The sequence below is a fragment of the Semicossyphus pulcher genome, unplaced genomic scaffold, assembly GCF_022749685.1.
Source record: "Semicossyphus pulcher isolate SPU_LCO1_2020_fin unplaced genomic scaffold, fSemPul1.0.p SCAF_1, whole genome shotgun sequence".
Taxonomy (NCBI): Eukaryota; Metazoa; Chordata; class Actinopteri; order Labriformes; family Labridae; genus Semicossyphus; species Semicossyphus pulcher.
The window spans coordinates 35346785-35368983 of NW_027211603.1; the positions used below are offsets into that span (position 1 = coordinate 35346785).

Consider the following 22199-nt stretch of genomic DNA (forward strand, 5'->3'; position numbering starts at 1 on the left):
ATCCTGTTTAACAAACAACTACACATGAAGAACAGGCTGCACTCTGTGTTCCTGCTGCTCAGAGCCATATGAACATTTCTTACCGGCTTTAATATTATTTGTTCATTATTTAAATTTTTGATTACTGATAATCTGATTTGAATTCATTATTTAATAAGCCCAACTACTGTCTGTTCATGAACTATGAAGATTATTTATTACGAGGCTGCTCTCGTGTATCCTCACTTATCGCTCCTCTGAATTCCCTCCTCTCTCCTCGCTCCTCCGAGCAGTGATAAGAGCTTTGAAACTGTTCTCAATATGGTGGCTCCGGATCTAACTAATGAAACACAAACTAAATACTAACTAAAGACTAAATTGTGACAAGAACACAGAATAACCTAAATACAAAACTAAACAATGAGAACTCATGACGACAAGAGACAAGGTAAAACAGGAAATAATATCTGAACACCGAAATACAAATCAAAACCATAACTTAACTAGAATAACTCATGCCAGGGTGTGAATGTGAGTTTGAAAGGTTGTGTGCCTCTGTGTGTCAGGCCTTTGATTGACGATCAGTACGGGGTTTACCCCACTTGTCACCCATTAAAGAGTAACTGCACACTTATGTTTTTTGAGTTGTAATCTAAATTATATTGCTGTACTGTGATGAAACGCATCAATGCTGGTGATAATATTGACAATTCTTACTAACTTTATAAAAATCTACATTTCATGGGTTGGAAATGGTTTAACACAGCATCTACCGCTTCAAATCAGCCCTGAACCTTGCCAGCTGATGGTGACGTAGAGTCGACCGTTTTGGACAAAACTATGTAATGAAATTTGTTAAAAAAAGAATGTTAACTCCTGTCAATCAGAGGTGGGCAGTATATTCCTCCACTGTGTAACTGTGTATCTGTCCAGAAATGCAGCAGATAGCCCTGTCATGCTTGCACCCCTGGGATTGCTTTCAGAGTCACCTTTTTTTTTTGTCCATGTGATTTTCTAGGTGCTTTTGGTGGCCCCTTGCTGAAACCCACTCTGAAACCTCTTCTGAAGCTCACTTGGGGGGGGGGGGTCTGAAGCAACATTTGAAATCCTCTGGTTGGAAGTTTATTGGTGACGGCTTAGGGAGATGAAGACATGCATCGTGTTTCTAGTGGCTCTGCTGCTGCCTTGCATCCAAGCTGGTGAGTTAAGGACATGTTTTCTTTTCCTTTTACTGATCCTTATTTGGTTCTTGTTTTATTTCAGTGGGCAGACGACACTTGACATGTCATGAAAACCAACATTTAATACCATTAGTCCATCAGTCAGTCATCTGATTATATCACACAATAAATCACAATGACAAATATAAGCTAGAGAAAGTCTTGATTAAAACATAATTGACCTTCAAATGAGAGTATACAAGCATTTTAAGAAGATATGAATACAACTTTTAAATGTTTTGATTAAATGAAAGGGTTTGTAACTGATACAACAAGAGCCACCTGAGACACTGAATTATTCATGTAGGGATTTTAATAAAACAGTTTCAACAGCAATTCATTTCAAACTACATTAGATTTATATACTTATTTATCTTCAATAACTGAACATGAACCTCAACACTTCCCGTACTAAAATCCGGCAACCAACACACACACACACACACACACACACACACACCAGATGGACAGATAAAATGTTTGTCATGTGCATACAGATGTGCAAACTGTTATTTCTATTGAAACTGTGGCTTGGTCCTCCCTTCTGTTTCCTTATACAAAAACAGCAGAGAAAGATTACATATGGAGTTCCCCAAGGCTCTATTCTTGGGCCTCTTCTGTTTAACATCTACATGCTTACACTGGCTCAGATTATGGAAAACATAAAAAATTACAGCTCTACATCACAATGTCACCAGGGGACCATGGCCCCATACAAACACTAGTTAAATGCATTGAACAAATCAATGAGTGAATGTGCAATAATTTTATGCTCCGTATATCTGCAACAAACTCCCAGAAACATGCAGGTCTGCTGAAACACTTACTTCTTTTAAATCAAGCCTGAAGACTCACCTGTTCACAGCTGCTTCTAATTAAACTATTTTAATAAAAAAAATTTAAAAACTGTTCTAGTTATTTATATCTGCACTGTAGCACTGTAGCTGCACTATTATTCTGTATCTTATTTTATTTTATATTTTGGCTTCTGTTTTAGCTGTTGTTGCACTTTGCTTTTGTTGTTCTGTGTAAAGCACTTTGAATTGTCTTGTTGCTGAAATGTGCTATATAAATAAACTTGCCTTGCCTTTTTGGTGTATACCAAAAAGCAATCTACCGATTAGAAGACGACCCCTCTACAACTGAGCCACAACCACCTTCATGTAGAAAGGCAGACACTTCAGAATCAATCAGCATCAAAATAAAATACATCTTAGACCATAGACTCTCTAGGATTCAGTAAGATCAAATACAATGTCCCTTACAGCCTCCCACTGTCCACAGTTTCAATACAGCAATGGCCATGGAGAGACAAGAGACATGGTGACAGATAAATTGACTGTACTTGTATAGCGCTTTTCTAGTCTTTGCGACCACTCAAAGCTACTTTTACACTACATGTCACATTCACCCATTCATACACTAATGGCAGAGGCTGCTACGTAAAGTGCCCAACTGTCAATCAGTTATCACATTCATACCCGTTAGCTATGCCACCGGTAGCAGTTTGGGGTTCAGTGTCTTGCCCAAGGACACTTTAATATGTAGACTGAGGGAGCTGGGGATCGAACCTCCCACCTTCCGATTGAAAGACGACCGACTCTACCACTGAGCCACAGCCATCCTGCCAGATGCCAGATGATATAGATAATCTCTCCAACATGCTATCTCTCCTATCATTTGGATGTGCAAAAAACAACAAAGAAAGGTGCCTCAGAGGGCATCTTAAACAGAAGTCTGGATAACCTCCACTTTTGACACAAACAAGCAGGGGCTCTACTTCAAGCTTTCTCCAGATATCTGAAGTCCTTATCCTATCTCTAAGGGTGATCCCAAAAATGTTTTATAGGAAACATATTTTTGGCTGCTTGTATTTGCAATCCCATTAATTTAGTCACCAGCCGCAGTTCACGAGCAGTCCATGCTTGGAACACAGACCCTGCCCTCCAGCTCAGCTCCCTCTTGGCACAACTTTCCAGTACAATGTCTGCATAACTGCTGACACTGCACAAACCCTTGATTCACTCAACTCGCTCTCAACCTGAAGGAAGTATCTCATCATTTCCCAGCAGAGAGCCATTGCCTCCGATCCGGAGGTACTGACTCCCATCTGACCTGCTTCACATTGACTGCAAACTGTGCCAGTGTGTACTGCAGGTCACTGTCTAATAAAGCACACAGAATCACATCAATGATAGAGCAGAGAAGCAACACTGAGGTCCCCAAACCAGACAGTTTCCTTTCCTTAGAATATCATCTTTCTGGGTTGCTATCTTATAGCACTGAATTATTGCTACTGCAACTTTCAACTCCTGTATACTATTCTGCTAAGTAGTTTATTGTTCCCAACTTACAGGCTGGGCAGAAGGTCACAAGACAAATGAAGGCGATTGTGAGAGAGATTTAATTAGGATAGATGAAAGAATTATTCATAAATTAATAAAAGTCTGCTGCTCAATTTTTTTTTCTTTATGCCTTTCTATGTTTTTCAATAAGTAATGTTACCTTGCATGGTGAGATGCAAAATTCTAAAGTGCTTTATAGATTTAGCAGTTTACCATTTACTTTTCTGCTGTGTCAAGAGAGGGCAGGCTCCCAGAGTGAACCTGAGAGGATTTCTGGAGTTTGAGGGACATCTGTAAGGTGTCTGTTGGAACTGTTAACAATTAAGACACTTGAAACCTGGTGTTTCCCAACTACACACTGTTTTAATGAATGGTAAATGACCTGCACTTACCATAAAATCCAGAATAAAAGTCGCACCAGTCATCCTATTCAACTCTGTTTGTCACAGATTCTTCAAGGACAGACAGACAGCGCTCAAGATCAAACGCATAAATTGCTTCTCAAAAACGTTAAAAACGTTACTCGCCATGGATCCTGAGCTTCATCTACACCAGGGGTTTTCAAAGTAGAGGTCTTCATGGGTCCAACATTTTGTTCCTGAACCATAAGAGACCCTTAATTGTGCGACCCAGAACTGAATCGGACCCGTATATCATCTAAAAGCTGGGACCCGGACCCGTGCAGAACTGATAAATGCCAGACCCGGACCCATCTATTATTTGAAAGCTGGGGCCCAAACTGAACTATGTCGGACCCGACCCCGGCTGGGCGAAACAGACCCGATCAGCACCGACTTCACAGCTGATTGCTATAAACAAGTTACCGCCAGTCAGCTGTCAAACCAAACCTTTTTGTCCTACCTGTGTGACGCAGCCTTCTCCCCTGTGCCTGGCTGTGCTGCGCTTTAGCCCCAGATGTGTTTTCTGTATTAGCTCATATCACCCCCTGTGCCTGCAGCCTCTGTGTCTGACCTTTCTCAAGCTATCTCAGCTTTCTTTACATCCCTGTGTCCAGGCTTCATAAAATCCCTGTGCACTTACACCCTTTCATCCCATCATCCCTTCTTCTTCTCTTCCTTCAGCCACTCAAATTGACCTTCCTGAGCTAAATTCTCTGATATCTTCGTCTAAACCATCACCCTGTCTTTTAGACCCGATTCCAACCAAGCTGCTTAAGGAAGTTCTTAAAAAGTCTACCCTTGACTCAGCCACCTAGCTAACTATAGACCTATATCTGACCTTCCTTTTATTTCAAAGAACCTCGAGAAAGCAGTCGCTAATCAATTGTGACTTTCTTCATAACAACAGTTTATTTGATGACTTTCCATCAGGATTTAGAGTCCACCATAGCACTGAGACAGCCCTTGTGCAAGTTTCAAATGATCTACTTATTGCTTGCTAAAGTACGGTCTAGACCTGCTCTTTTTGTAAAGTGTTTCGTGATAACTTTGGTTATGATTTGGCGCTATACAAATATAATTTGATTGATTGATTGATTGAAAGCAACATGGATCTGCTCCCCCTACTTCCCTCATAGCCAACACAGTCCCAACAACACACCGGTTACTCAAGTTGGCTATCATCAACCTCCTCCTTCATTTCAAACTGATCAATCCTATCAACTCCCCTCCCCATCCCTACCCCCTCCCTTACCCAACACCCAAATGTTTTTTTTCAATCTGCCAATAATTACACTCTCGCCACAGCAGCACCACCTATTCAGCCAGCTTTATCCATCGCCTCTCTCCTGTCTCCCCAGCATTACGGCAACCAATTCTCTCTGGCAATTATGTAGATTTAGCCCAAATACTCCAGCCATCCATTATTTACACTAGCCAGCCCAGAGAAGTGCAGACCAATTTCGGTTCAGTTCAACTTAATCAACCACTTCTTTCAAAGTCAAAGGACTCCAGCAGAGTTCGCTCTAGCATTCTCACTTTATCGTGACATTATCTGCTCAGTCTTTCTCTCATGCAGGTCTGAGTTAGATGACTACCTTTCCATTCTACTCGACATGGCCTTACGTTTTGGAGGAACAGGATTTTCTAGTTACCATGTTAATTTTGCTAAACAGGCTGCCGGCCGCATACAGCAATTTAACCAGGGGTTTACTGGGGTGCCCTTGACCCCAAACTGTCCTGCCACATCTTTGCAGCTCGCACCTCCCTCTCCTGCGACTTGTGTGGAGCTCCCTCCCACCCTGCCACGGCATGCACAGTCAGTGCTCTCCCACCTTGCTCATGTTTATCTGCTTCACGCAACACCCCAGTCTTGATCCATTTGTCACACGCAGCACCTTCATCTCCGATCATCCCCAGACCCTTAGACATACTGCCTTCTGTTAATGTCCCCATGCCAGAGGAAGTTGACAAAAGAGGAAGGCCAATCCTCTACCCAGCAGATAGGATGGTGTGCAATCATTTCAACGACCTTGGCTGCACCCTTTTCAACTGCCACCTCCTGCATCCGCTCCTTGCCACAGCTCTTAAAAAACATCCAGACAGAGAGTTTGTTCACTTTCTCCTTAATGGTTTCACTCACGGTTTTCATCCAGGCATAGATGTACTTCCTGACACTTCCCACACATGGCACAACCTGAAGTCTGCTCTCACAGAGCCTGACACTGTTGACACTCTATTGGCAAAAGACCTCTCCTCTCCACATGGCTCACACAAACCAAGCATCAACAGTGTCATTCCCTGCCCAGATTTCTCCATGCAGTATGCTATCATCGACCATCACTCTCATCCGTCTAGCAGGCCATGGAGCTTGGCTTTCTAAAGCAGACATCACAAGTGCTTTTAAAGTCTTACCCATGCATCCAGACTTCTGGTGTTTTTTCGGAGTGCACTGGAAAGGAGCATTTTATTATCCGGTGCGCCTCACCTTGGGCTGCAGAAGCAGTCCCAAGATCTTTGACTCCCTTTCAGAAGCCCTGTGTTGGATTCTGACCAACAACAACAGACTCCCATACATACTCCATCTGCCTGACAATTTACTCTTGGTCACTCCACCATCCTCACCTCCAAAATATGGGCTTGCCACACTCACAAAAGCTTTCTCCGAACTTGGCATCCCTCTTTCTGAAGAAAACCCCCAGGCCATAGTACCTCCATCGAGTTTCTAGGCATTACCTTGGATTCCATTTCTTTCTAGGCATCTCTACCTTCAGAGATGTATCAAATTATTCCATTTGCATAATTCCTCAAGCTAAGTCTTTCCTTTCCAACCTTTTGACAAAAGCTGCAGCTGTCCCCTCTCTGCATGAGTTGTTCTGGATGAGCAAAAAAATGCAAAATGGAAATGTGCATGTTGCAGCATTTCCTGTCTTCTTGGAACGACATTTCCTTCTTTTATGACGTTTCATCAGCCAACCAGAAGACATTCAGCTCTATACAGATGCAGCCCCTTCCATATGTTTCGGTGGCTACTACAGAGGAAAATGGTTTGCTTTTGCACAACACCAGATCATCCTCAGGGCAGCCCACATTCCCTGTCACCACAACACCATTGGTGACGCATTGTCACGTTTCTCTTTCCAGAAATTCAGATACTTGGCCTCAGAATCGGATCTGCATCCCATTCCTGTCCCACCATTTCAGCCACAATTTTCAATTTACGCCACACCTGAGAAACCTCTCTAACGCCTCACAAATAGCAAACATCAACAGTCTTGCTCCCAGCACACTCTCAGCCTATCTAACTGGCTGGAACTGCTTTAAGGCATGTCATGCCACAGTCCAGCTATCATTTCCTTTTCTGGATGTCATGTCCATCTGCAATTTCATCACCCTTGCTCACTCCATCCAAAAAATTCGCTCTTCTACCGTTCAGACCTACCTAGCAGGAATAAGCTTCTTCATCAAACCAATAACACGCCACCGTTGTGTTTCCATCTCCCATTCTCATATAACAATGTTAATGTCTCAGTCTCAGCCTTCTTCTGTTTCCTGAGGTGCTCTGAATTCGCCCCAACTTTATCTGTCTTTAATCTTTCTCATCATCCCAAGCGATCTGCCATCACAATCCACACTCCTTACTCTAATATTCACGTTTCGACATGTAACACAGATCAGATTGGAGCATATATAATTCCAGAACTTACATTAAATATTTGAACGCATATTGTTATGGCATGGTTCTTGCTAGTGAAATGAAGTTAATGTATTAACTTAGGTTCGGGAGCAGGACCAAGCCTAAAACCACACCTACAATCAATACCTTGGGTATTGATTGTAGGTGTGGTTCACCTCTCCCCTCAATATATGTACATAGATAAATACTTTATTGTCAGACCAAGTCTGAAATTTTTCTTGCATCACAGCAGCTCCTTAACAAAAAAGTTAAGGACAGGATACAAAGAAAACATACATTTGACAAAACAATTCATAACACAGAAGACAGTGTTCAGGTTCCTTTAACCTACTTTTGATCTGTGATTTACCTCAATGTTTAATTTCAGGATAGACTGAACAAAAGAGTGCTTCAGTCTAAACTACAGAAAACTGTCTCAACATACAGTATATAATTCCAGAACTTAAATTAAATATTTAAACGCATATTGTTATGGCGTGGTCTTTGCTGGTGAACTATGTATTAATTAAAGCGTGTATTGTAAGTTATTTCAACATTATTTCAATTTATTTTCATTTGAAACATTCAAAACACACAAATTACAGCCTAACATCTGTTTTTGCCATGTCGAGTTTGCAATCGGTAGCTGGCAGTACAGTAACGTTGATTGTTGTGAGGTTGGCGGCTGCAATGGCGATCATGAAGGTACATGTCCGTGACGCAGCAGTTTGGAACAATAAAGTTAGTTTTTCATTGCTTAAAACAGCGAGGAAAACGCAAAACAGCGCTGTGGCATATTGTAAATAGGAGACATTGTTGCGGCTCGGACCTAGAAACAGTTTAATGCGGAGACATGGAGTCACCCAGGAGTCACCATTTAACATCTGGGTAGCGTCTGGGTAAAATACTGTAACACAATAAAATACCTCTCTGCATTTTATACTGGTATATTGGTCACACCGGTATATAAGACGCAACCAACTTTTTAGATGAAAAAAATGTATTAAAAGTGCGTCTGCCAGGGGCCAATCTGAAAATGAGAAGACAGTCTGCTCCAACTCTAAGCCACAGTCCCTTATGAAGAGTCACAAGCCATAAAAGTTAGGAACCACTGGTTTAATATTGAACAGTATGTTGTAAAATTATTGATTGTGTTTTTGTTTTGAATCTTAATCTTAAAATTTCAGGAAGTAAAGCAGAACCTTATTTTTAGTTTTTTAGGTCTTTACCTGGTTACTTTCCAAAACTGGTAAGATGTATGCATGCTGAGAAATGTATGCTTTTTGTCTCCCCTGCAGTGTGTCCAGATAACGAGCCAGGACTGCAACTGTGGATGCCAGGACACAGTGAGCACCACCGTGTTACAATCGGTTATGGCAGGAAGGTCCTCCTCACAACTTCAGCTACCGTACACTCCATTGTGATTCTCAACGGAGGTAAAGCAGACATACATGCTGCAGGATATGCAAATCATGTCAACAATAATCACAGGGGTGGTCACAGGAGCATGTATAACTTTTTAAAAATCTGGAGGTCAAAAGTCCAGGGCCTGTATTCATAAAGCTTCCTAGTGCAAAGAGTTGCTCCTAGTGAAGAAAATCCTTAGAATCGTGACTTTTTCTAAACATTTCCCCTTAAAGTTAAGACTAGATAGACTTTAACACAGAGCCTACCACTGCTTTTCGCACTCTTCACTAGTTTGCACAACCAGAGGGAAAGATGCATTTACCTGCTGCGCTACATCTTCCCATGCCTGCCTCTTGGTTTGAGCTGTACCGGGGCTGAATTTATGTCCTCAAATGTTTTTTTATTCATCAACTACTTGAGATAAAAGTAAACACTGTCCCTCCATCCAGTTGGGTTTTCTGGTTCTTCTTGTTAAATGCAGCAAAAGCAGCTTCCTATAAGCTTTATAGGCTGGCCAGCATGCACACAAATTGCGAAGATGAGCCATTTTCCCTCGTTAATATCAGTTAGAGCAAGTATTAAAATTAGCAGCATGGTAAATAAAAGTGATCAAGTAAATATAACTGCATGTGGAGATGAGCATGTGTTTAAAACATTCTGTACTGGGTTAACCTGTCAATCAGAAAGTTTCGTAAGGTCTGAAATGATTGATAACTGGTTATGGGAGGAAGCAGCGCTGCTGGAGGACAGAAGAGTGTGATCTGTTTGGTTTTCATTTGATTGAAGATTATTCATGCTCTTACATGATCCAGACATCCAGTAATACAATGTGTACAACCTTTTCATTATATAGTATGGGAAAGTACAGCATGGTTTCATTTTACGCAACTTAAAAATGAGATATTGTGGTTCTAAATAATTTGGTGTAGCTGAAACTTTTAGACTGAAAATAGGAGGGGGCCCAGATCTCAGCCTTAGGGGACCCAACATGAGAGATATGTAGGGGTTGAGAATGAGTTGTTTGAAAAGAAGGCAGAAGTCCTATTGGCGGTTTATGAGCCCACCAATTCAGTCAATGTATAAGCATTGCACCGTCCACTGGTTGTAATAACCATATCAGAGGGAAAGATTCTCAGTATTATATGGTCTCATTGATGTTAGTATGCAAACATTGATTTGTTTGCTTAATCCTGAGCAGTTCATACAATTACCCTGATATCTTTGTTTTTAATGGTAACTTGTTGACTTGATGAGATTTAATGTCAATGTTTTCTGCAACTATTTCTGATTTTATCAATTACAGTATGAATAAGGGGACATTAGTTCCCCCGGCAGACTCCTCTTTCTACTTAGATTCTTGATTCTTGTCATCTCCCACAAGAAGCAAATAATTTTCTGCCACAATTAACCAAGGAACCATGTGAACTTCTTGATGAATATACTGGGCAAACACACACACACACACACACACACACACACACACTCAATCACGCTCTCTCTCTCTGCCCTGCAGGAAAGCTGGTGATTGCTGACATCAACAGGCCTATAGTGCTTCGAGCGAGACACATACTGATTGGGAACAAAGGGGAGCTGCACATTGGAAGCCCAGACTGTCCATATAAAGGCAACTTCACCATCTCCCTGTTTGGAAGGTACAGTTGTAAAGTTGTGAAGTTTAGTTTGAAGGCATGTTAACTTAAAACATTACCCTTACACTTACACTGTTTTATATTTTCCTCATGCAATTTTTTTCCAAGAAGCATGGCTGACTCTTGCCATGTGCCCTAGAGGAGATTTGCATTTGTTTTGCCCTGCCCCCCAGTGATCACGGAGATAGGTTACAACATATCTCCAGGTCACAGCTCCATAGTTTCGCATGCTTCCATGGTAGTAGTAAATCGATGTTACAAAATGTAAGGTGTTAATATAGCAGCTTTTGTGCCACACAGCATATTTTTTTTCATATTGAATGCCATTTTGCAACACAGCAATCCAGTACAGGCCAAATATTAATTTGATATTCCTTTATTGCCCTAGCATACTACATTGTGCTAGGATTTTATGACTTTAGGGGGCTTTTTTGGGGGATTATCCTGGGAGGATGTAGGGGGATTTGGGAGACCCTCCTCTGGGAACGTTTTTGATGAACAAGTTCAAATTAGATACTATGTTATGCACTCTGGGCACCTTGTTTACATTCCAGTATGTCTTTATCACTGCAAATTTGAAATGTGTACCTCAAATACTGTTAAAAAGTTAAGTGATTGAAGAGACAGTTAGTTTAATTTTATATTATATTATTATAGGGGTATATTAGAAAGGTTTTCCTTTACTAAGATACAGAGCATACTGTGTAATGCTACATCATTTGCATCCGCAACTGCATCTGTCTCCCTCACTCTTCTCTCTCTTTCCCTCCCTCATTCTGTCTAGCTGTCTGTCTGTTTGTCTGTATTGCATTAAAGTATGCTGAGGGATCACACGCATAAGCCTCAAATATTCATAGGTAACTATAGAGGCTAACCTCTTACCGTTCCTTCTCTTTTGGAAAATTTGGAATAGATTTGGTAGCGGCTTTTCCATCTTGACTTGAACACTGACATGTGTCCTCTCTTTGACTGATATTATTATTTGGCAATCTGTAGTGAGTGTGTGGTCAAGCAAGTGAGAGAGAGCAAGCAGAGATTTTGTTATCCCAACATTCATTTGGTGAAAGTGGGGATCTGGGACTATCTTACAAACTGGGTTCAGGAATAGTAAAGCCTAGCTCAGGGGTACTCAAACTTGAAAGAGGTCCAGTTAGAGATTTTTCAAAGGTCCGGAACATCATAATGTCTGACCTGCATTATGATTCAGTACCATACAAAATACATTTTGAACGTCTGTCAAATCAAATAAAGAAAATTCAATTAGGCTAAATAGTTTTTACAACAACGCTAATAACTTTTACACAGAGCTCTCATAATTTAACAATACTAATAATGAATACTTCAATATTGGTAAGGAAATATAGTTTGTATGTTGGGGGGTATCCCCCAATTTTGAGTGTCAAAACCTTTATTTCCTGTATATTGGGTTAATTTTATGCCCCAGTTTGTGATTGAAGTGTCTTTATTTGTAAATGAAAACAAATAATAATAATAAAAAATGTCTGGTACTTCTGGTAGTATAATGTTGTCCATGCAGAAATCAAATGAAAGAGGGAGACAACTTTACCTCTTCACTTAAGCTGCTATCTCTCTGCCTCCTGACAGAATTATCAAGATTTGACCATAATAGGGGGATTCACTTTATATTTTATTTCATGTTTGCCACATTTTATTATGTTTTGCCAAAATGCAGTTGTATTAGTCTTTTTCTCATGGTGAGTCATAGTGAGTTTTAAAACGGGCAATAACTATGAAATAAATAATATTTAAAAGCGAGGGGGAGAGAGAGAGAGGGCACATATCGGTACATATAAGAACAGAAATGCGGAAATAAGAGGAAAACTAGTCATGATGATGAAGCCTGATGTAGCTCTGTGTAACTCTCAGGTTTATCAATAAAGTGTTTGAACTAAACTGCAGCCTGGAGTCTCTGTTAATAGAGACAAATGGAGTGACAGTGTCAGACAATGTCCGCGTTTAATTATCGCCACAGTCACGGAACACATACGAGTCTGTCCAGTCTTTAAAGCTCAGTTTTCTCTACTCATTACTCATCATTCTCATTTTAGAGCACGTCATTTCTACTTTTCCCTAACTCATTTATTTTCTCCCACTGCGTCTCTATAACTCTCTTGTCGGCTGGCTCCTCAGTCTGTATCTGTATTCTCACACACCCACTGGGTCAGTTGCGATCTGAGTGACAGATTTGATAGGCTGAGTTACGTCACGTGTGATGATTTACAACAAATTCATTGGTCTGCGAGTTTCTTGGACCCCCAAATCACTACCGCAAAGACAAAAAAGCTGCGCAGGTTAAAATAGATGCGCTTGTCAAAACCATAGACTGTATAAAAAGATGGACGACATGACAGCTCCCTAAAAGTGAAGCCAAAACATTTTGAGCGCCCCCTGCTGACTGGCTGCAGTATAGGTCATAAAGCCCACCTCCTCCATGTTAACAGGTGGGACATGGGTCAAATTATAAAATCAAAATACACGCCCGATACATTTTTCTCAAACATGGTTTCTGTCATTATAGCTAGTAATTATCATGGTGATTCACATCCAAGTGTTCATTTTTCTGACAACTTTATTTTCCGCTGCTGCTTTAGTTCCGGATAAGCAGAGTAGAGGACGATCCGCGAGTGGAAACGTAACTAAAACAATCACTACAGTCATTGAAGTTTCCATACCTGTGAATGTTAACCTCAGACCAACACAGAGAAGCTATTCTGCTGTTAAACACACCGGCGTGCGGGATCCTTGCTGTTTTTTCAGAAAGTTAAGGGTGTGTTTGGGTTAGTGAAAGTGGCTACGGCCGCTTCACTCGCCGATCTCTACTGCGCAGTCTCTGGCTCCATATGACATGGCAGCAGCTATCACAGGGGCTATTTTGGCATCAATTTCGTACAATGGGAGCAGATGGAGACGCATTGTCCATCTATATATACAGTCATTGGTCACAACCATAAATAGGTCCAGGTCCGGAGACAACGGCAGTTGGATCCGGATCCAGACCGCGGTCAGCCGTTTGGGGACCCCTGGCCTAGCTTATTCCTCTGAGCCATATTCATGAACTCATCTACTCTACTTTATTTGAATGAATTCCACATACACTGTCCTGCTGCCTGAAATATATTCACTACAGCACCAAATGTGCATGGTCATATGCTAAACTAATAAATGTTAAATGTTACACCTGCTTGTTCACCATGTTAGCATTGTCCTTGTGAACATTTTAGCTTGCTGCGATTGGCAATCAGCACAAAGCACTGATTTGGGGAAAAAGAGACTTATGGACAGTATGTCTGTAGATTCTTAGTTATGTCAAAAATGTACATTAGTAAAAAAAAAAAAACAATGGACCTCTGAGAACTGGACAAAGACATCGTTGGTCTCTGAAAGGAATTTTTTAATAGTTCCCAAGTTTGAGTCAGGGACATTATAGACATATAATGCCTACCTATTTTTTCCTGTCCCCCTTCACTGCCTGATATGAAGGCAATATGTCATGTCATTGAATGATAAAAAATCTGTCATAAAAATGTTGATATGTGATGTCTACATTATGGTCATGATTAGGTACACTGAAGCATACTAACTAGCTTCAAGTGTCACTTATAAGAGATAGAGAACATACTGTATATTATTAATCATCCTGTCTTTAGATTGGATGACAGTGATCAAGAACACAGCTACTTTGGGAGGAAGTACATTGGTGTTGGGAAAGGAGGGACACTAGAGATCCACGGAAAAAAGAAGCTGTCTTGGACGTTTCTGAACAAGACCATCCACCCAGGAGAGAGCAACCAAAACAATTACCTGTTCCAGAGAAGCTGGGGGAACCGAGGGATCATTATCCATGTTATCAGCCCCAAGACTGGAGAGGTACTGCACGTTGACAGGTGAGGGTTCCCTCGAAGCAGAGGCTGCATCTCTGCTGCAATGATGAGACTCTTAATGAGACTAGAAATTATTTGGTGACTGTCAAAGACAAAGGTTACTACAGGATAGTAGTAACAGAGACATATACCTCTCATGGCTGTGGAACTGTTTCATGGAGGAATATTACATTTAGAAAACCATCCTAAATACCTTTTCATGATAATTTATCCATTCAATTTATATTAGAAATGGAGGTCATATAAAGAGTGTAGGCACATTTTTTGGTACATAGATGATTGGTTTGTTTTTAGAGAAGATGGGCCATTGGACTGCATCCAGTCTCCTTTGATTTGCTGTCATCAGACGGATTGGTTGATCTACCTATTTTTGATCTTTGCAGGAATTCCTACTAATGTGAATTCTTCATTCATTGATTTTTATTATTCTTTATGTACTCTTTTGAACTCGATATCCCTTAAATTCCTGGAGGGAAAATTGGCACAATTGTCTACTTGGACTTAAGGATGAACTCGCATGAAATGATTCCTCTATCACAGCTGAAGGGAATTTCATAACAATTTCATGATATGATTTCTACACAATCTCCCCTTGCTCTTGCATACCTGTTCGTTCTGCTTTTACGAGAAGGGTACGCTGAAAATCACATGCTCTGCAGAGAAACCTTCTCTGGTATTATGTCTCTCCTGTTTCCTCCATAGTTTTCTGTTGTTTCGTGAAGCATCTGATTTAGCTGCACATTGCTGCAAGATCCACAGAGAACACCCACAAATAAACTTGCCTTATACTGTTTTTGCAATCCTTTTATCCACAATACAATACAGACTCAGGGGAGGAAAGGATTTCTGACCAACAGGTAGGAGGCCTGGGCAAGTGCAAATTGACCAATTTCTTAATATGGGAATTAAGATTTTAACTTACTAAACAAAATTATTTTAGATGAGATACAGTGATATTCAAATCCAATTTCTGGACCATTTTCTGGTCATAATGCTTTTGGGGCGGCTGTGGCATAGCGGGGGGCGGCTGTGGCTCAGTGGTAGAGTTGGACGTCTTTCAAACGGTTGGACGGAGGTTCGATCCCCAGCTCCCTCAGGCTACATGTCCAAGTGTCCTTGGGCAAGACACTGAATCCCAAATTGCTCCCGTTGTGTGATAACTGATTGACAGTTGGGCACTTTACATAGCAGCCTCTGCCATCAGTGTTTGTGAATGGGCGAATGTGACATGTAGTGTTAAAGCAGCTTTGAGTGGTCACAAAGACTACTGTAGAAATGCGCTATATAAGTACAGTCCATTTACCATTTACCATTTTGGTTCTTTCTCCTCTACCTCTTTTACCTCCCACAGGTTTGACACATATCGAAGTAAGGATGAGAGTCGTCGTCTTGGAAGGTATATAGATGGTGTGGAGGTGGGACTCATACTGGCCATGGTGGTCAATGACGAGGGTTCCAACAACTTGGAGGACTCAGCCAAGAAGAGCCTCACCAGGCTGGGAAGCCAGTACATCAGGAATCTGGGATTCAGGTGAGCTCATGAAATAGTGTTTTGGACATTACGTGACATAATTTTAGCCCCCTCAACCCACTATGGAAAATCATTTTGATAGCAAATACAAAACTAACATTGACAATCAGAACATAATAAATGAATGGCTTAATCAATAATAACAATAATTTAAAATACAAACTGCTGATCAATACAATGACCTTAACATCTCTGCTCAGTTCAAACTTATAGTCATTCAGCAATGTCTGTTAAGAAAATGGGTTTTTGAAGCTCCCAGCACTGTATCGTCTGGAAAACGGTTTTGAATCGATTGCTGTAAATTAATGAGAAAATGGCACATCCTCAGGTAAGCCACTGAAGAGGAAGAAGAATACACTCTATTAATCCCAGAGAGGAAATTCAAATTTGTATATAGTATTGTCTGTAGTTGACGGTTTGTAATGAATCCCTGCAGCTCTTTGATGCGCTTTGATACTAAATGATTTTCAACAAATTTGTATTATTTGCAGTGTCACAAATGTAAGCATTCTGTGGCCACTGTAATAGGTAAACACTTGTTTGCAATTCTGTTCAACAGCGCTGCCATATATTTTATGTCAAGAAGTTTAAATTGGATGAACAGCAGAGCAGATATTTGAAAAAGTTATATTGTGCCTTATCTCTTGCTCCATCCTGCAGCAAATTCACTCCAGTACTGATCACATTGAGTTCAAAGCAGAGGTTATCAAAAGTCAGCTGCTCGTGCTAACTAACTGACAGTTGATAATTATGTGCTTTATGAAAGTACAATTTAGCATTTTTTATATTCTCAAAGCAAATGCACAGTAAATAATGGGAAGTGGTTATTTTCACTGCTCCACACTGCTCACTTGTTTAGCAGGGAACATGTTCTCTCTTCTGGACGTGAGTTGCATCAAGTGTTCGCAGCACTTCAGATCAGGGTTTTCCTAATGATCCTTCCCTAACTGTAACCTGTTGCTGTTACTGCCTAGATATATGCCTAGTTATCACAAGCAACTGCCAGCTTGTGCTTTCAAAATAAATTGCAACTCTGTAAAGAAGTGAAGTGATTTTATACAGGGTAGCCAGTAAAAAGTAAAGAATCAACTCTATATGACCTATTTCTGTTGTAAAATCTTCTCCAGTCTCTCTTGAAAAATATTAAATATAAAGCAAATCTCCATGTCACACATACGCAAAACATAATCGCAGTTCTCAAGCTAGGTTTAGCATCCCGGTGACGCAAGTTTATGGTTAGATATTCAACAGACGAAAGTTTTTTTTTCAGGTTCTGCCATGGCATCTATTTAGTGTTGCTAATGACCACATGACACCTCTAATCATTACAATTCAGAGTCAAACACAACACTCTTTCTTGTCTCAGTAAAATTGTATTTGACATTGCGATGTTAAACTTTGCATCGGTCCGCTGATCACATGTGTTCCAAACCGTGGGAAGTGATGCGTACAGATCCATTGCAGCACTAATGTTTAACTTAAAGCTGCATTGATTGATTCTTTGTTTTTTGTTATACACTTTGATGCAATACGCTGGAATTTACGCACAATATAACAAAAAAAATTGTATAGCAAATATGTAAGTGAAAAGTTGCATATTTATACATTCAGCAGACACAGAGTAACTTCATTTAAAATGATCTTGGTACACTCACACAAAAACATGTGGAGCTGTTGCATAGTAAACCACAAAGATTATGTTTTTCTGCAGTATCAGAGGCCTTGTTGTGGGCTGTGAGGATAAGCTGGAATGTTGGCAGTATAGGCCCTATGGTTAACCTCCAAACCACGCAATGTTATGAAACGTAACACTTTGGAGGAAACGACAGGAAACACTGAGTGGTTTTCATAAAAACATGAGGACAGAGCACTAGTTAGCATTCCCTTTCCCAATTTGCACTTTGCTCCATGGTTGTGGGTACTGTGGAGGATGGACTAAATTAATCGCAGTGATGATGAGGGGACAGAAGGATTCCTTCCTAATGAGTCTTGTTGCCTATTTTCAGACTGTTTCCAACATGCCAACAGTGGTGTCATCAATACAGAGAGGCTTTGCAATTTAGTACATTCCTAGCTGTGTAATTTTCATGTGTTTATTGAAGATGTCATGGACAGTGATCATCTCCAAATCCGCTGCTCTTATTTCATTCTCTTTGCTTCCCTTTCTGACACCAACGTATTTCTGCTGTAGGCTGTCTGGGCTGTGTCTTAGCCCAATATAACCTAGTCATATCCTAGTCGTCCTCGTGGTGTCTATTTTTATTTACAGCCAGTGGAATATGTCTCTCAAACACAGAAGAGCTAAAACTAAGGTAGCATGCCACCGCTTACCTCCCCATCTGCTTCCTGTGAGGGCTGCCTTTGGCTTCACCAGAAAGTGAACTGAACTGGAGGAAAGGGTCTCTCTCCTTCGATAGATTGGAGAGGATGAACTACTCATCAACACCATGTTGGCCCAGGGCCTCTGCACCTCTGCGGCTGCAGTCGAGACCGCTGGCGGAGACCTGGACACTATGGTACAATGGACTAAGATGGCTCAATCCCTTACTGAAGACCAGTGGACACGAACGGGGACCGACCACAGACTATCCTGTGTTCCACCCTGGGACAGTCGGCACCGTGGACGGTGGTTCATCGGGGAAAACTTGGTGGTAAATCCCCCCCTTGTCCTACTCCAGTGCAGGACCTCCGCATGTCCAACAAGTTCAGCATGCTGGATGAACAGGAGTTCCCTCCACTTACTGGATCCTCGCAGGGTAGCTTGGGACACAGACGGTCCGCCTCCTCCAACATCTGCAGCGACATGACAGGCTTCATACCGGCCGTACAACCCTCTACCCTCCGAAAGCCTGTGGCCCTCTCGTTCACTCCACGGACAAACCCTCAAACAGCTGGTAAATCTACTCGCCCTGCTTCTGAGCCTCCACACCGGGCTTTCCAGTGCTTGCCAGGAGCACAGTGCTGTTTTTATTGACAATTTTAATCTTTTATGGGAGCGCAATGACTCTTTTAAGCACGGTGGCATCCATCTCAATTTTCGGAGATCACTGCTGCTTTCCTCAAACATTAACCACACCATTCTACACCACATGGACAATCAGCATGCCGCTGACGAGCTTGGGTCATCGTCCACCTCCTCACGTGATTGGCTTTTGGCCTCACACGAGCCAGCTGCATATCCCACTACCTCTCAAACTTGGATGTATAGCTTCCCCTGCAGTAAGTATAGTGACACCCCAAGCTCTTCAAGAATCCCTGTCATAATCACTACCAGACATAACACCAAAGTCAACTCATGGCGTGAATTTTAACAATCTCAGATCTCTATGCACACATAAACCACCAGCTGCTTATCCATCCCTTATAGTCTAGTAGGAAGATAGGGTCTCCATGCACCCCAGGGATATATTTTTCTTACTTAGTTTTTTGTAATCCTCATGGTGTCTAGTGAACAAATTTTGATGTTCCTAACTCAAAATTTTGTCCCAAGGGTCCGTTTGGCAGCCATTTTTGAGGCCATCTAGGATTTCTGACAAAATTAATTGGCATGAGGAATTGATTGAGAGTGTTATTATCATGATTTGAACAAGTTTAGTGTATTAAAACTTGAAAAATATGAAAAAGTCAGATTAATTTACACTCAAAATCTTACCCCATTTTATTGTTTTTACTAAAAGGAAATATGACAACTTGCTTGTTCTCTCTCTCTCTCTCTCTCTCTCTCTCTCTATGATGACAGTGATGATGACAGTGATGATGACAGAGATGGTGACACGGATGATGACAGGGATAATGACAGAGATGACACTGAGATGTTGACATAGATGATGACAGGGATGTTGACATAGATGATGACAGTGATGATGACATAGATAATGACATAGATGATGACAGTGATGATGGCAGGGATAATGACAGTGATGATGACAGGGATGACGACAGAGATGTTGACATAGATGATGACAGTGATGATGACAGGGATGATGACATAGATGATGACAGTGATGATGACAGTGAAGATGACATAGATGATGACAGTGATGATGACATAGATGATGACAGTGATGATGACATGGATGATGACAGGGATGATGACAGAGATGACGACAGAGATGGTGACATAGATGATGAGAGGGATGATGACAGGGATGATGGCAGGGATGATGACAGGGACGATGGCAGGGATGATGAAAGGGATCATGACAGAGATGACTACAGTGATGACGACATAGATGATGACAGTGATGATGACATAGATGATGACAGTGATGAAGACAGTAATGATGACGGTGATGATGACAGTGATGATGACACGTAATGATGTTGGTGATGATGACAAAGACGAGGACAGTGATGATGACAGTATTGATGACATAGATGATGACAGTGATGTTGACATAGATGATGACATAGATAATGACAGGGATGATGACAGTGATGATGACAGGGATGATGAGATAGATGATGACAGTGATGATGACAGAGATGATGACAGGGATGAAGACAGTAATGATGACAAAGACGAGGACAGTGATGATGACAGTATTGATGACATAGATGATGACAGTGATGTTGACATAGATGATGACATAGATAATGACAGGGATGATGACAGTGATGATGACAGGGATGATGACGGTGATGATGACATAAATGATGACAGAGATGACGACAGAGAGGTTGACAGTGATGATGACTGGGATGATGACAGTGATAATGACATAGATGATGACATTGATGATGACATAGATGATGACAGAGATGATCACAGTGATGACGACATAGATGATGACAGTGATGATGACATAGATGATGACAGTGATGAAGACAGTAATGATGACGGTGATGATGACAGTGATGATGACACGTAATGATGTTGGTGATGATGACAAAGACGAGGACAGTGATGATGACAGTACTGATGACATAGATGATGACAGTGATGTTGACATAGATGATGACATAGATAATGACAGGGATGATGACAGTGATGATGACAGGGATGATGAGATAGATGATGACAGAGATGATGACAGAGATGATGACAGGGATGATGACAGAGATGACGACAGAGATGTTTACATAGATGATGAAAGGGATGATGAAAGGGATGATGACAGAGATGACTACAGTGATGACGACATAGATGATGACAGTGATGATGACATAGATGATGACAGTGATGATGACAGTAATGATGACGGTGATGATGACATAAATGATGACAGAGATGACGACAGAGAGGTTGACAGTGATGATGACTGGGATGATGACAGTGATAATGACATAGATGATGACATAGATGATGACAGTGATGATGACAGTGATGATGACATTAATGATGACAGAGATGTTGACATAGATGATGACATAGATGATGACAGTGATGATGACATAGATGATGACAGTGATGATGACACGTAATGATGTTGGTGATGATGACATAGACGAGGACAGTGATGATGACAGTAATGATGACATAGATGATGACAGTGATGTTGACATAGATGTTGACATGGAGGATGACAGGGATGATGACAGAGATGACGACAGAGATGTTGACATAGATGATGACGGAGATGATGACAGGGATGATGACAGGGATGATTACATAGATGATGACAGGGATGATGACATAGATGATGACAGAGATGATGACAGAGATGTTGACATAGTAATGCCAGTGATGATGACAGGGATGATGACATGGATGTTGACATAGATGATGACAGAGATGATAACAGTGATGATGACAGGGATGATGACAGTCATCACTGTCATCATCTATGTCATCATCACTGTCCCCCAGTGACGTATTCACAGTGACGTTTTCACAGCACATGCCGTGCATCATAACACAGACCAATCGATGATGAAATTCGTTGCAAACTATTTAAATCATTGATTGCGATCGATTTATCCGTTTAATTGTTGCAGCCCTACTGTCATCATCACTGTCATCACCATCCCTGTCATCATCTCTGTATATATATAAATACCCACACACAGAGAGAGAGAGAGAGAGAGAGAGAGAGAGAGAGAGAGAGAGAGAGAGAGAGAGAGCTTTTAACACACACATGCCTCTGGAACAA

General features: G+C 41.1%; 1 protein-coding gene across 1 annotated transcript in view; it reads left to right on the top strand.

Moving 5' to 3' along the window:
- Positions 1–1112: 1112 nt before the first annotated feature.
- Positions 1113–22199, top strand: part of LOC138598761 (cell migration-inducing and hyaluronan-binding protein-like) — a 126637-nt gene continuing 105550 nt past the window's right edge. Inside the window, exons 1-5 of the mRNA XM_069670649.1 lie at positions 1113–1178; positions 8917–9054; positions 10539–10677; positions 14343–14579; positions 15928–16107. Coding sequence (XP_069526750.1) covers positions 1124–1178; positions 8917–9054; positions 10539–10677; positions 14343–14579; positions 15928–16107 — 749 coding nt within the window. The 5' untranslated portion in view covers positions 1113–1123. The remainder of the gene's footprint in view (positions 1179–8916; positions 9055–10538; positions 10678–14342; positions 14580–15927; positions 16108–22199) is intronic.